Below are 14,698 nucleotides of genomic sequence, written 5' to 3' on the forward strand. Positions count from 1 at the left end.
CAGCCCAGCTGCAGGAGGTTGGCTTTGGCAGTCAGTTCTGTGACAGAGGCAGCTCATCCATCACCTTGGAGCTGAGTTCAGGTGTATTGTCCCCTGTCCTTAGAGGGGCCCGAGGGGAGGATGGACATGTAAAACACACTGGGTAATGGTGTAAGTGAGCAAGCAGAATACAACCCTATGAGAGGACCTAAGGGAACAGATACCACCCTTCTCACCTGGGACAGTGCTGGGGCACCTTCACCAGCAGCTCTGCCGGACCTCAACCATAAACAACTATCTTTCTTTTCCTCCTTGTGAAGTTTTTAGCTCCAGAACAGAATTAATTTCCCAAGTTCAAGTAAATTCTGCATTTTTACTTTTTTATTTTCCTTTGTAAAGTATTTCAGCATCAGCTGGGCAGGGATTTTGAAGCTGTTTCCTTAGAGAGATTGCCTGCTCCAACAGTGCAATTTTCCCCTAAATACAGCTCTTCCAACTGCATACATAACTAAAATAAAACTCTCCTTTCATTCCCTCCCTGTGGCTATAGTGTATTTGTGATCTCAAGTAGCAGGGAGGCTGCACTGTCCAAAAAAGGAACTTTAGGAATGTTTTTGACAGCAGTGATTGAGCAGGTGCTGCTCAGGAGCTGGCTCCTGCCTAGCTCTCACTCCAGGTCCAACTCAGAACTAGGGAACATTTCCTCTAAAGTAAATTAAATTTAACAGTTCACACACTGCTGCTCTTCCACTTGTGAAGCCCCAGCTGGCACCAGGAGCATGACAGGAATCACCTGTCCAGGTGTCTGCAGGTCTGTCTGCTCACCATGCAGGAACAATAAGATGTCTCAGAAGAAGTCAATGCAGTCACACTTTAATGTGTCTTTACATCCTTTTACGATTCACAAAGCCAGAATATAAGTACTTATACAATTTTAATGGGAAAGTAATGTATCCCCCTAAAAGAAAAATAGATGTGATTAATCATTTGTCAGAGAAGTTGCCTGACAGCTAAAACCTTAAGCTTCTAGGCAAAAAAAAACTCAGACAAATTATACTGAATTGTTCTTTAAAGACCAAGCAGCTGTTTTATTACAATATTAAATTTACATTTTAAAAAGAAATATTCTGATTTATTATTCAGTTATGATAATCTTATTGAAGTGACATGAAATTCATGACAATGGGCTTTCTTCTTCCTCAGTCACTGCAGGCAATCTCAGATCTGTACAGGATCCCACACCCAGAGCAGCACCAGTCTGGGAAGATAAACACCAGACACTGGATTTTAACTGGAATCTCAATTTTCCCCAGAAAAAGTGGGGGGGGCTGGGCTCTGGAACTGGGCTGGATCCCTTGGTTCAGCCCCAAAGAACCCACCCAAACTTGTCCCAACAGAGAGAGGACATCAGCGTCCACCACCTTCACCCGCAGCCCCTGGGAATGACCTTCGAACAACTGGGAGCAGGTTGAATTTACATTTTACTTCAAAAAAAGGGGGGATGTACATACATGAGGGGAGAATGGGGTGAACAATAATTATCTGAAACCAGGTTTCCACCATTGTGACCCACAGCTCCCAGCGGTGCCGGGACCAGCGGGCTCTCCAGCTCACAGCCTCGGTCTGACAGCACAGCCAGGACTGCGACCACGGAAAACCCTCGGGAAGCCGAGGCTGGATGGAAGCAGTGAGATCATACACAAGGTGAGTGTGTTGGACACAGCTTCTGGTTTAAATGACAAACGCACCAGCAGGAGGGAGGAGGAGTAGTTAACAGTTACTAACACTAGAATAATCAAATTTGTATGTTATACATATACAGCAACTAACTGCTTTACAAAAAAAGCAAAATAATACAATATATTGTCACATGTATTTACAGTGTAGTAAATATACTTTTCTGTCAAATTTTACACAAAAACTATTTACAGGTGAATATACTGCATAAAAAAAAAGGTGGGACCAACACTCTGAGTGACTGTCTGTGGTTTGTTGCATAACAATAGGACGTGCTTTGTGACTTTGGAAAAAATTAACCTTAGAATGAAACAGAAAAAGCCCTAAAACCTACAACCCGGGTCAGAGCCAGCCCTGGCACGTGCCGGGGGCTCAGCCCATGAGACTCAGTGAAATGTTCCCTGTCCTGGGAAACCTCATGCACGGTAAAGCAGAAACATCAGCATCATTACAGGTAGGTTATGCACTATTCAAATACTACTGAGTTATCTTTAAGTCAGGGAAAATACAAACACAAACAAAATGTTAATTGTCTTTACAGTACTGAGCTGTGGTCAGTGCGGGGCAGGGAACGGGCTCTGAGCCAGGGGGGGTCACACACGCTCCCTGGGAGTTACATGGTCCACGTGTTCCAATTGGATTTTTCTGAACTTGAAGTATTCATGTCAGAGCACAGGGACTCTGGGGCTGCAGCTCCAGCCCTGCAGCACAGCCTGGAGCAGCAGCACTGCCAGTGGCCCGCGGGTTGCCCGGAGCACAGTGGCACTGGGGACCCTGGGGTGGGACTCCTGCGTGTCAGATCAGGGCTCACACCCACACTGTCACCACCCACCTGCTGGTCACCAGAGAACAGAGCAGCAGGTGGAGAGAGGATGGAGCAGCCCAGGATGGGAGCAGAGCTCCCAGGGATGGAGTGGGATGGAGAGTGCTCAAACAGGGGAAGAAAAAAGGAAGGAGGATGTGAGAAAGAAAAAGAGGCAAATCCCAGCAGCGGCTGCTGAAGGATATGGGAGAGCAATGCAGTGACAGTAAGGCACTCAACAACTAATTACTGATGGGAGTTTAATCATTACACAAAGGCCATGGTTCCCTGGGAGCCAAGCACAAGCTTCCCAAGCACCAGTACTAGGAGACAATGTTCCTGTTGATCCCAAATTAAACCTTGGCCATCAGCAGTCCTTGCACCCAAATTCACCCATTACCTGACACAGGTGTCTGATACCTCTGCTCTGCCAGAGACCAGGCCCTCTCGCTGAACCTCCCATACAGGGAAAACTCCAACCAACTCCCTCCTTCTCAGAAAGAGGAAACTCAGTTTTGTTCACTGACTTTATGAAGAGACCAGTTTTTTCAGCTGGGACTGAGAGCCTGGAATAGTTCTCATAGGAAAGGTGACTTCCATCCCTGTCCCCTCTGTTCCCACATCCCTGTGCTGCAGAGAACACAGCAGTTCTGATGGAGGGACACTTCTGACATGGGCGATGCAGAACAGTGAAGGGCTTGCTCTCTGCCCAAACAAAATCAGTCGGGCAGTTCCTCTGGAATTACTGTTGCTGTTTGAAGGAGACCTGCTCATATGAGAAACAACTGAGAACAGCACACCACCTTTACATGAGATTCTTGTTTTCCTCTTACATACAGATCCTTGGGCTCCTACAATTCCCTGTTCTCAGCAAAACGAGAAGGGCTGTAACCAGCTCAACTGGGCACAACCCAGTGCAAACCCCAGTGACAGCGGGGGTGGCTCCGCACAATCTGAGCTGTGGGATGACAATGGTTTCCAACCTGGGGACCCCAAACCCAAGGCTTGAGCCCCTGCTCTGTCCCTGAGCCCAGCTCAGCCTCACAGCCCTGTTTAGAGAGCTCACTCTGTGTCACCACTGACCACGTTCCTGCCCTGGCGCCTGCACCACACCCAAATGAGGGGATTTGGTTAATTGCACCAGCTCATCTTTCTAGCCTGTTTATTCCATGACTGCTAATTCTAAGTTTTCCTCTTGTTTTGGCAAACTATTTGCATATGAAGTTTGTGTTCATAGTTTTTCCAGGACTGTAAACAAATTAAAGAAATTGTTATTTTATGAATCAATACAATAAAGGTATTTTTATTTACATAAATGTTACATTGTTACTGTGTGGATACATGGGAATTATGTGCTATAGCAATAAATTGGAATCCTTAATTGTACCATTCTCTAATAATTTAGCTGTGGAGTCTGATTTACTGAAAGCCACTAACGATTGCACTGGAGGACTGGCTTTTACCTAATGGATATACTTTTTTTTTCCTTTAAAGCCACTGAAGGATTGTTAATTCCTACTACTGCAGAGGGATCTGAAACTGGGAAGTGGATCTGTTTCTGGGCAGGAGCTGTGTGAGCCCCCAGGGACACAGCCCCTGCCTGAACTCCAGTTCATCCCAACTCGGACATCCCGCGCGTGCCTGCGGGCCACTGGCACCCACAGCAGGACCAGCACCGGGACCCACAGCGGCACCGGGACCCACGGCAGCACCGGGACCCACGGCGGCACCGGGACCCACAGCAGCACCGGCGCCGCCTCCTCCCTCACCAGCTCAGTGGTGGGTGCCCGTCCCCAGCCAGTGCCCGACTGCCACCCGCAGCCCGACAGTGGCAGCAGCCTCAGGTTTGTTTAACCCCCTTCGAGGGAACTGCGCCACCGCCAGACGTCCCTGGGACTGGGCACCGTGTCAGTTAATTTAAATGCATGTACCTTGAGCTGACGTGGCTGTTTCTGTCCCTGCTAGGGCAGCACAGGGGCAGCTTTGCCACACACTATCCCCCAGAGCCAGGAATGAACCCATCCCATTTTCCCTCCATTCCCCACTGGATATTCTGCCAGGAGCTCTCAAAGGTGAGCACTGTTGGGAAGGGCAGAACTAAAGCAGGTGCTACAATGACAGCCCGAGGGTCAGTTCCCAGGGATTCTCCCCTTTAAAACTTCCTCAGGGCAGATAAAGTACAGAAAAAAAAAGAAAAAAAAAAGAAAAAGCTTTGGGAAAAAAGCCAGTTTGTCCAGTCTGGTCCATGTACAGTCCAAGTGTGTGAAGCTTGGTCTGGGGAACGAGGGACTCCTGCAGCCTCCTTTTTCTCTCCCCTTTATTGCTAATTACCTGAAATTTAACCTAATCCACCACTTCTGTTAAGCTCCTTGTACTGCAGCTATCATGAACTTCTCAGTGTGGTTAAAAAAAAAGTACACAGCTAAAATCTTATAGGTTTGGATTAAAACCAGGGTTAGAGAAACTTCCCCGGCTCAGGAAGCCACTACTACCTTGAGGCGTGCAAACAGGGTTAAGGATCAACACTTCCCTTAGCAGGAACACCTGAGGCCAGAGCAGACACGGCAAGGCTGGGAAATGGCTTTGGATTCGAACAAGACGCGGCTCTGCAGCGCTACAGAACTCCAACCTCCCCCGGGCACACGCGTGGCTCTGGGCGCCGGCCGAAGCCGAGCACGGGGGAATGACGGCGTTAACTCGGGCAGTGGGTCAGGAGTTGATCATCTGGCGACACGGCTGACGGGACGGGAACTGTACAGATCAAGTGCAGCATCACACCCGGTGGAGGGCCCTTCGCGAGGGGCCGCGCGTGTCAGTCAGGTCCAAAAATAAAAAATAAAATTCAAAAGCGACAATCACACGATCTTTTTGATGCTGTGACGCTTGAAGCTGCCAGCGCTTCGCTGCTTCTGTACTTGGCTGGCGGAGCCGTGGCGCATCCTCCCGCTGTTGGCGTGGCCGGCGGTGGGCGAGAGCTCCACGTTCTCCTTGTCGATCCCTGCGGAGACACAAGCGCCGCGCTGAGCCCGCTGCCCCCGGACCGGCCCAGCCGCGGGCATCCCGGAGGGGCGGGTCCACCTGAAGGCCCGACCCCGCCGAGCTCCGCCCGCTCAGACCGAGTCTAAAAAGAATCAAATACGGTTTGCGGCCGGTCAGGGCTACAGAGCCGCTCGCTCCTGCCCTCCAGCCCGTGGGGCCGGCGGAGGGCAAAGGGAGAGTAAAACCAAGAAAACTTGGCTGTCCTGCTGAAAACAAGTCTGCGTAAGTGAAGGAAGGAGGAAAATGCAAAACAAACCACCAAAACTGACTCTTAATGAGTAAAGAAACACTTCCCTAAGGAGGGTCTTGACAGGAAACAAGCACAAAGTCGCTGAGGCTGGGACTCTTCATGAAAACTGACCGTTGAGTTCAACCTCAGCAGTGGCAGGAAAAGGCTTCTGGGGGTCAGGATGAGGATGGCACCAGACAGGTTGGTGCCCACAAACTCAGACCCTTCTGAGAAGCTTTGCATGTCCTCTGCAGAACGGGGTCTGGCAGAGCAAAACTCGGTTATGCTCTGCTAAAAGTCTCCCATCAAACAAACCTCAAAACTGAAGTGCTCCTGTGCAGATCCCACACTGACACGACACCACCACCCAATGCCTCAGCAGTGGTTCGGGCACTGCCACTGCAGCCCCAAGAGCCCAGAGCTGGGATTAGTGCAGACACTCCCGAGCAGTTGCTGCTCTTTAAGCTGACACTGCTGTGAGCTAAGCCCCTGCAGCAGCCTCTCCTATAGCTGCCACACTGTGTCTGGCTGTGAGTGCTACCAACACCTCACACCCCTGGACAGCAGCAGCAATGAAGAGCACAACGGGTGGTTTTATGCCAGAGGATACAACTACAATTAGCAGCAAAAATTAGGATGTCTGACAGCAAATACAAAGGTTAGAACAAAGTTTTGTTATTGTAAGTGACATATCCACAATTATGTGCAAGAAATTGGTGTTTGCATTAGTGAGAACAAAGAACACCCTCCACACTCAGCACAGGGACAACGTGAGGGCTCCAGTCAGAGGCTGCACCTTCCTCTCCTTGTGTGGGTGGCAGCACAAAACTCCCAAACTATGCTGAGGACAGGGACAACCCATGGGCATGAGAAAAACCCTCTTTTGCAGCTTTTTATTACTTCTCCACACAAAGCAGAAAGTGCAGCTCCTGATTCACTGCCCCTCTGTATGCTGCAGTTTAGTCCGAAGAACTCGTGTCTGTTTGCCCATGTGTCCCTGCAGACAGAGCTGAGTCCTGGTGAATCTAAGGTTTCAAACAGTTCATTTCAGCTTCACACGTGCACCAGAGAGATTTCCACATTAAGCATCCACTTGTCTGTTACCAGATTTATTCTCAAGGCTGTGGGTGACTTTGGCTGCTCTACCACCAGGTATTATTGGCACCCCCCAAGAAATGCACCAGCTTAGCACTTGCTGAAGCCATTCCCATGTCAGAAACTGCTCCTCATGCCACAGCCTGGCCCTAATGCAGCTCAAGCAGCATTTCGTGCAAATATGATGAAAGAAGAGAGTACCTGGATGAGGCAGCTGCATGAAAACTGCAGACTTAGAGCAAGGCAGAGAAGCTTCACAGACACAGAATGAAAGAAATAAATATAAGTGAATAATGTCCGTGAGACAGGGAAGGGGAGGGACAGGAACAGAGATGGTGACAGACAAAACATTTATAATCAATGATCCTAACTAGTTGTTTCCAGATGCAAGAAATGAACTTTTCATGTATGTGCAACTTAGTATTTCTAGACATAATAAAAAAACTCACTTGGTTGAAGATGTTTCTTTTAGCTGAGTGCTGCTGACCACATGGCCTTCACACTGGTGTTTTAAATTTAATATCCAAGCAAACAGTGCTCAGAGTGCCAGCAGCGTGTTGTTTCAGACTCACTATTAACCTGAACGAGTTCCCTAGTTCCCAACTCTGTTTGGGGAGACTCTTAACCAGCTTCTGACAAAAGCCATCTGTTTGCACAGCACTTGGAAGGAATGTTTGACGAGCTGGATGAATTCCTTCCTCTCAGCTTGTAAAGGAAGAGGGAATGGAAAGTGGGGCAGAAGGAAGGAGGACGTTTACAGAGCAAAATGCTTCTTTCCCTTGCAGAGAGCCCAATCCTGCACCATCACCTCATCCTTGGAAACGAACTGCTGGAGCTGCTGCCGATGCTGTGTTCCAAACAGAAAGATGCTGCCCAGAATGTCCTTCCACACTGACAGCAAGGTCTGTTCCCAAAGAAAGCCCTGTTCCCAAATGATTCCAACAGCCCTGCCTTATTCCTGCTGCTCCTCTGCACCCTGAACAAACTATCCCAGTGCCTGTGAGCCAGGGATCCCCTGCAGGGCACATGTTCCACATACAGGTGCTGCTGTTCTGATGCCCTTCATTCTCTTCCCTTCACATGGAGTGACCTGGGTGACAATTTTTGTGCTGGATAAAATCCAGGATCTGAACCAACAGATAACAGCTGAGGAACAGTTTAATATTCATTTGACTCCACAATGCACCAATGTTTGACACATAACCACATCCAAAGAGCCAAAGAGGATCCTAAACCAGGAAGGTGCCACATTTCCCCCAGCCAGATGCACCAGAACAGGCACTGACCTGGGGAGTGCTGGGAAGTGGCAAGTGAGGTCATGGAGTTGGAGAGGTTGAGGTTTGCAGTGATGCTGAGCTGGCTCTGAACCGCCGGAGGATACGGAGACGTGGGGGTCAGGAGAGATTCTTCACTGGTTTCCTCATCAATTCCAGGCAAATATGTGTCAATCAAGGCATCAAGGAACTTCACTATGAGCTCAGCATAGTCTGGGATTTGGGTTTGCTGTGGGAGATGGGAGGAAAAAAGATTACTCTTTGTACTTTGTACTTCCTGTCAATTGGAGCTCACTCTTTAGTCCCACTGTTTTGCCTGCAAATTTTCAAGAGCATTTGATGTATGAGTAAAAACTGATCTGTGGCCTTGTCCTGACCAATCTAAATGTACACACTGGTGTCAATGTTATCTCAGTGTGTGGGAGCCCAGGGGCAGGAAAAGGGGCTGCAGAACCCCTGGCCCAGCCCCACACCTGGGCCACTTCCCTTGGGATGGTTGGACACACAGGCAGTGCTCCACAGGCTCTGCTCCAACACAAAATTTAGCCTTGTGGAATCATCACTCTGATCAAATTAACCCCCTGCCCTGTCAGATACATGTAATGAAGTGACCCTGGGAGCAGGAAAAGCTGCACTCACACACTTGGCTGTTTTTCCCCCACTTTGGTAACTTACCTATCACAGCACCTGCTGCAGGCCCAGGGCTGGTTTTAGCCCTGGAGGTGCTTGATGCTCTCTGCTCAGAAGAGAATGATGCTCCTCATGAGCATCTTTGCTGCAGCACCAATGTGCCCCAGAAAGGCCAAACAGCCTAGACCCCAGAGAGCTCTTACCTTGGAGAAGGGACCAGCAAACCTCCACAGCCCATTAAATCCAAAACCTGCAACACCAAATGGAACACCATCATGACAGCCCAGCTCTCACCTGACAGAGAACAGAGAGTGCTCCCAGTACAGCACTTTCTTAAAAAAAAGAAAAATATTTACTCTGTAGGTAGGATGTTTGGTATTGAGGTGGAGACTCCTCATGGTAGACAACACTCTGCACAATCCCATGAATTGGATTCAACAAGTTTGGATCCTGGCACAGCGATAAAAGGGTATTGATCTTGGAATCCAATAAATTATGCCTGAAGAAAGGAGAAATGGCTTAGTTTTTGGTCATTAAATAACATAAACCTGCAGTTCCCAGCTGACTTAAGCAACCAGCAGTTCAGGTGGGATTTTTGCCCACCCCCCCAGTGATTTCAGAACACAATTCCCAACTCTGTTCCATGAGGACTCTAATGATGTGCTCAGGTCAGTCTGTGAACACCTGCTCACCTTCTGACAGCTGGGTTTCCGTTACCCATGTTCACTCCAGCAAAACTATAGAAGGTGTCTAAAGAAACACTCAAAGAGCACCTGCCCTAGGCTTTAAATCAGCTTTGAAACACCTGGGGCACAAATTAAAATCGACCATTATGGACAGTCTGCAGCCTGTAACCTCTACACAAGCAAGTGCCTTGTAGATGCTTGTCCTGGACCAGAGAGCTCTAAAGAAGAGCCAGGCACAGAGTTATTGTAACCACAACTTCAGGTACTCACACAACAGGAAAGACCTTTGGGAAGACAACGCTGGCTTCTGCTAAATACTCGTAGAGGATGCGCTGGTCAAACTCGTCCGTGGTGTATTTCACCAGCGTGGCCTGGCAGGGAAGAAGCCATTAGTGCACCTGGGTGGTTACAGCATTTGCTTAAGGGGTTTAAGCTTTAAAGGGATTAAGATTTCTGACTAGCAGAAAGCAGTGTTAGAAAAGATTGATTTATATCTCTGTTGAGAAACAACAGAATCAGTTGGCAACAACTTGTGTTTTGCCAATAAATGTATCTCATCTGTTTCTTACACAATTGAGCCTTTCTGAATTGTACCTGGAGTGGGAACTGCAGTGGTACAGCTGAAGAAAGTGCTATGAGACTGCACCTCTATTACCACTTAATGACTTTTAAACTGAATTATGTTGGGATTCTGATAATGCTCATTTATTTTAAACTTAATGTATTAATAACCTTTTATTATACAAAATAGTATGTCTTAAACTCAACCAGGAAAAACTTCAAGGAACGCATTTGTTTTGCTGGGAGATAAAAGGACATCAGAACATTGCAGACAACACACAGAAGAAAGCTTACAAGAACTGTAAGCAGCAGTGCTTGAATTTTTGGGTCAGTCAGAACTTCTTCATCCAGGAGGACGTTTGACTCAGAAACGGAAACTTTCCGGAGGTGTGGGTGTTGCTGTGGTGATATTCTCTGGGTTTCTGCCAGATAAAAAAGAGCAACTCATCCAGGGCAAAATAAACCCCAAGCAAGACAGAATCAGGTTCTGCACACCAGAGTCAGTTGTGTGCAAACCTCAGAGTTCACCGGCCTCATCACAAAGGTCAAAGCAACGACTGCGCTGTAGTGCAGCAGCACTGGACCACTACATGGGATGTGTTATCAGATGGCAAACAAAAACCCCAATTTCCTCTTCAGTGAAATACAGGCCCAGGGGTGTAAGTACCAAATTTAGGGTCAGGCAGATACAAGAGAAGAACCCTGGTCTTGCATTGCAATTGGGGGTGGGGGGCACAGGAAGCAGATGGGGGAGAAGATGAAGAGAGGCATTCCAGGCATCAGCTCATGTTCCATCTCCTGCAGGAATTTGCAGCTGGGGCTTATTAACTTATAGAAGGCCAAATGCTATTTATTTCATTGCACTCCTGTATGCAGTCCTTTAGAGCTGCCCCTGATTCTGCACCTGTAAACTGAGCAGCTCCAGTGCAGCTGCCAGAGATATGAAGGCTGCACCCTGCAGAAGCCATTGCTAAGGAAGGTGCTTCTCCCTTACCTTGGAGTAACCTTGGTAAATAAACACTGAATTTAGAAATAGTCCTTTGTATAGATATACAAAGCGTTTATGATTAGTATTATTCTTAATATGTTAGTCCTGTGTCTCACCCATTTCATAATCATTTTCGGCTACTCTCCTCATTTTGGGAGGCGTTGTGATTCCAGATTCCATGTCTTGCCTTTTAGGAGCCTTTGTGTCCGATATCAAATGGTCAAAACTTTTCCTTGTACCTAAAAACAATTTATCAGGCAATTAAAAACATTAAACCTAAATCCATATTCTAACCTTTTCCAATTTTCTGGCCAAGCTACTCCCCTATCTACCACGTGTTGACAGGAATCTGGGGACCTTTTCACCATTTTCAGGGATGGGACAGAAAATACGATCACACCATGCCGCTCTCCATCACAGCTTCCAAAGTGCTTCACAACACACAGGAGGGAGCATGCAATTAGTCAGGGGGGCATGCCATGGACTCCTGGCCCCCACACAGAATACACATGCCAGGACGTGGTTACTGAAAAGGAAGCAGGAAAGGGCTGGAATGAAGGAAAAGCCCCTCTTCTTCCACCTGTGTAATGCCAGAGGGCTTCCACAAGTTCTGCAAAGCAACTCAGCTTGTTCCTCTGATACACAAGTTTGTTGTAAACATGATGCACTGAGAAGCCATGAGTACAAATCAGATTGTTTACACATATCTACCACGTGGGACCATCTCCTCCAGCCCCAACCAGAGCACTCTAAATATTCACTTCCTGGCTTTGCTGGAAAGGGCTGGGAGCACAAAAACTGGCACTAGGAGTCTTCAGGATCTGGAATATCTTTTTTTCTCCACTTCAACATGCACATTTTGAGCATTGCTCTCGCTCCCCCTCTTCATGACCAAAAGAACTGAGTCCTCTTTAACTGTCCAGTGCCCTGAAATTTGCATTTTGCAGAAACTGCACTTATTCCTCTCAATCAGGAATAAGCCCTTAAAGCCAGACCTAATGCAAGAACAATTTTTCTCCAGTAATGCTTCCCAGGGTATTCTGTAGACATATCAATAAATCAGTTATGTTAATAACCTAGAAGCTTTTTAGTGTTGGCTTGTGAAGGCTGCCCCATGTCCAAGCTCATGGATTTCCGGGTGCGAGGGCTGATCTGTCCCACTGTTGGGTAACTGGCAGCCAGGTGTCTGTCTGACCCTTTGGGGGATGACCAGGGCTGGTGTTCCTTTAGTGTCCTGAAAGTGCAGAGAAATTCAATTAAGAAAATCTTAAAACTGTGCTATTTAGACAGAGGTTTTTCAAGCAAACTATCCTTCCTTAAACCCATCTTTTCTGCCAGGTTAATTTCCCCAAAACACATAATAACAAATAGTAATTGCTTGCAAAGATGTCTGAGCTAGTGAAAACAAACAATCTGATATGAATGTGATGCTGAAGAGATAAAAAATAAAGCAATGAAAAGAACACAAGCAAATCAGCCTATGGGGCAAGACAAAATATATTGAGGAATCAGCTACTCCAGTCTCAATGCTAAAAAGAGAGATCATGAGTGAAGTGCTCCCTGTGGAGGACACAGGCTCTCCATGGCATTTCCAGTTGATTTCCTGGCTGATCTCTCTGCCTGCACACAGGCTATAACAAGGTGTCAAGGTTTCCAGACAGGTACATGCCCTGGAGCTCTTGGAAGGACAAACAAAATGTTCTTCTAAAATATAAATGAGATTAAATCAGATCTTGTAGAAAGATTTTAGCAAAAGGTTTAACAGCCTCCAGAGCAGTTAAGCTCTGAAAATTCAAGCTGTATGAATCGCACATCCAAATTTCTCCATGCCTCCTGATCCCAGTGTAAGGAGCAAATTGCTCAGGAGCCACCACAGCCCATGGACTCAGTGCTGTCAGTGGGGCTCAGTTCTCAGTGCACCACAGCTCACTCCCTACAGGAACAGGCTTTGCAATGTGAGTCACTGGGCTAAAAGCGAGACAACCAACCTATAGCTCGTGTCACTGTGATGGATGGGGTATGTATCCATGGGAACATTTTCCATTGAAACGTCTGTCAACAAGAGAGACTTCCTGTGCTTGAGGCTGCAGCGGCTCCGCACCTCCTCTGACACCGTCAGCAGGGCTGCAAAGCAAAGACAAGGGAAGGCAAGGGAAGCTTTCCACAGCAGGAACACAATGAACAATACAAATATTCCATCTCTCTGCATTTCTTATATACATCAATGGACATTTACATCACTGAGCTGCAGTTACACCTTAAGAAATGCACAGATTAGCAAAGCAGGTCATTTAAAAAGAATTCTGTTTTCCATCCAGTTACAATGGCAAGATTCACAAATTTGCCCTCATGGTCACAATTTCTATGTCCAGACCACTGGAAATGTGAGTGCTGTCAGGCCTACACTTGAGTATTTACACCAAGAAACCTCCAGCCTTCCTGCAGAAATCCCAAAGCTGCAGAGGGTGTGCTGTGCTGGCAAAGACCTCAGTCCCCAAAAAGCCTTCCTGATGTGCCCCCTTGCCCACACTCCTGCCCACCAGTTACAAGTTCTCTTTGTGCTGGTACAATTTTAACAACCTGAAGCTGAAGGAATTCCACAATAATCCACTTGTTTTCAGTCAGCCCAGACTGGAAAGGAGGTTTGGTTTATTACCTGCCAGGTAAGCCACGCTCTGGGTGTTCACCTCGAACTTGTCACAGTTCCTGTGTTTGTTAACCAGAGCAAGGAGTGTGTGCAAAATCCTCACAGTTCTTGCTACAGTGGTAGGGGAAGGATGCCTGTACCCTAAGAAACAAGAGACTGTATTTCACTTTTGAATCCATATTTATGAAGCACTAAATATTTTGAAAGCATTTATAAGTATTTTCCAGCACATTCTCAGACATTCCATCTCAAGGGTAAGAGAGCACAGTGCTACTAGAAATGGCGCATTTAAGACTAATTCTTTCTTGTCCCTCCTCTCAAAACTGCATCATTTTAAATGTTTGTGCATACATTGTATCTGTTATTTCATAAATCAGGCTTCTAAAAAACCCAGCGAGCCCGAGCACAGGCGAACAGGGAGAGACATTCTTGAAGGAAGAAGACTGCAGCAAATGAAGCTCTGCACATTGTGAAAGTTCAGACTTTCAGCAGCAGCACTAAAGACCTTCAGAGGAGACATATAAAGGAGATCTGGAGAAGTCCTTTAATCCAAGAGTGTTTAATTCTTTATCTACTCTGTAATCCAAATTACTCAAAATCCCCACCCAGTGTGGCCCTGTTATCACTTGCCTTGTTTTTATTCCTAAAGTAAGTGTTCATCTCAAAGAAAGAGCAGTATACTTCTCTTTTTTTTCATCTTACCTTTCAGGAGATGTCCCACTAGTGCAAAGTTGAAGTTGGAGTTGAAATTTAGCCCAACGAAATGATCCATCTGCTTGCAGTGCCATTCAAGTGGTCTCCTAATCTCCATGAACACTTCTTCTGGGCTCTGACCCACAAAAACAAAATATAAGAGCACCTCACTGGAAGTTACTCAGGATGTCTCAAATTTGTTGGGTTTTTTGTTTAAGTGACAGAACAGTTCTTTTAGAGGCTACAGGAAAATATCAAATACTTTCTCACAGATCACACCTGGACATTTCTGTGCCAGTTTCAAAGAGAGTAATGACAGCTTCACTCCACATCTTTGT

The 14,698-nt window shown here is 46.9% G+C and overlaps 1 protein-coding gene across 3 annotated transcripts in view; it reads right to left on the reverse strand.

Moving 5' to 3' along the window:
* Nucleotides 1–1,442: 1,442 nt before the first annotated feature.
* The window catches only part of NF1 (neurofibromin 1), a 65,676-nt gene continuing 52,420 nt past the window's right edge, over nucleotides 1,443–14,698 (reverse strand). For 2 of the 3 annotated variants that reach the window (XM_015646461.3, XM_015646460.3), the window contains 11 exons: nucleotides 14,370–14,496; nucleotides 13,677–13,808; nucleotides 13,009–13,144; nucleotides 12,097–12,254; nucleotides 11,137–11,259; nucleotides 10,327–10,454; nucleotides 9,742–9,842; nucleotides 9,142–9,284; nucleotides 8,989–9,035; nucleotides 8,168–8,384; nucleotides 1,443–5,516 (listed from right to left, as the gene is read on the reverse strand). In XM_015646461.3, the coding sequence (XP_015501947.1) occupies nucleotides 5,374–5,516; nucleotides 8,168–8,384; nucleotides 8,989–9,035; nucleotides 9,142–9,284; nucleotides 9,742–9,842; nucleotides 10,327–10,454; nucleotides 11,137–11,259; nucleotides 12,097–12,254; nucleotides 13,009–13,144; nucleotides 13,677–13,808; nucleotides 14,370–14,496 (1,455 nt within the window). In that variant the 3' untranslated portion in view covers nucleotides 1,443–5,373. Of the gene's footprint in view, nucleotides 5,517–8,167; nucleotides 8,385–8,988; nucleotides 9,036–9,141; nucleotides 9,285–9,741; nucleotides 9,843–10,326; nucleotides 10,455–11,136; nucleotides 11,260–12,096; nucleotides 12,255–13,008; nucleotides 13,145–13,676; nucleotides 13,809–14,369; nucleotides 14,497–14,698 lie in introns of those variants that run through there. The other variant, XR_004499849.1, reaches the window with a different exon arrangement.

Source organism: Parus major, chromosome 19 (assembly GCF_001522545.3).
Source record: "Parus major isolate Abel chromosome 19, Parus_major1.1, whole genome shotgun sequence".
Taxonomy (NCBI): domain Eukaryota; kingdom Metazoa; phylum Chordata; class Aves; order Passeriformes; family Paridae; genus Parus; species Parus major.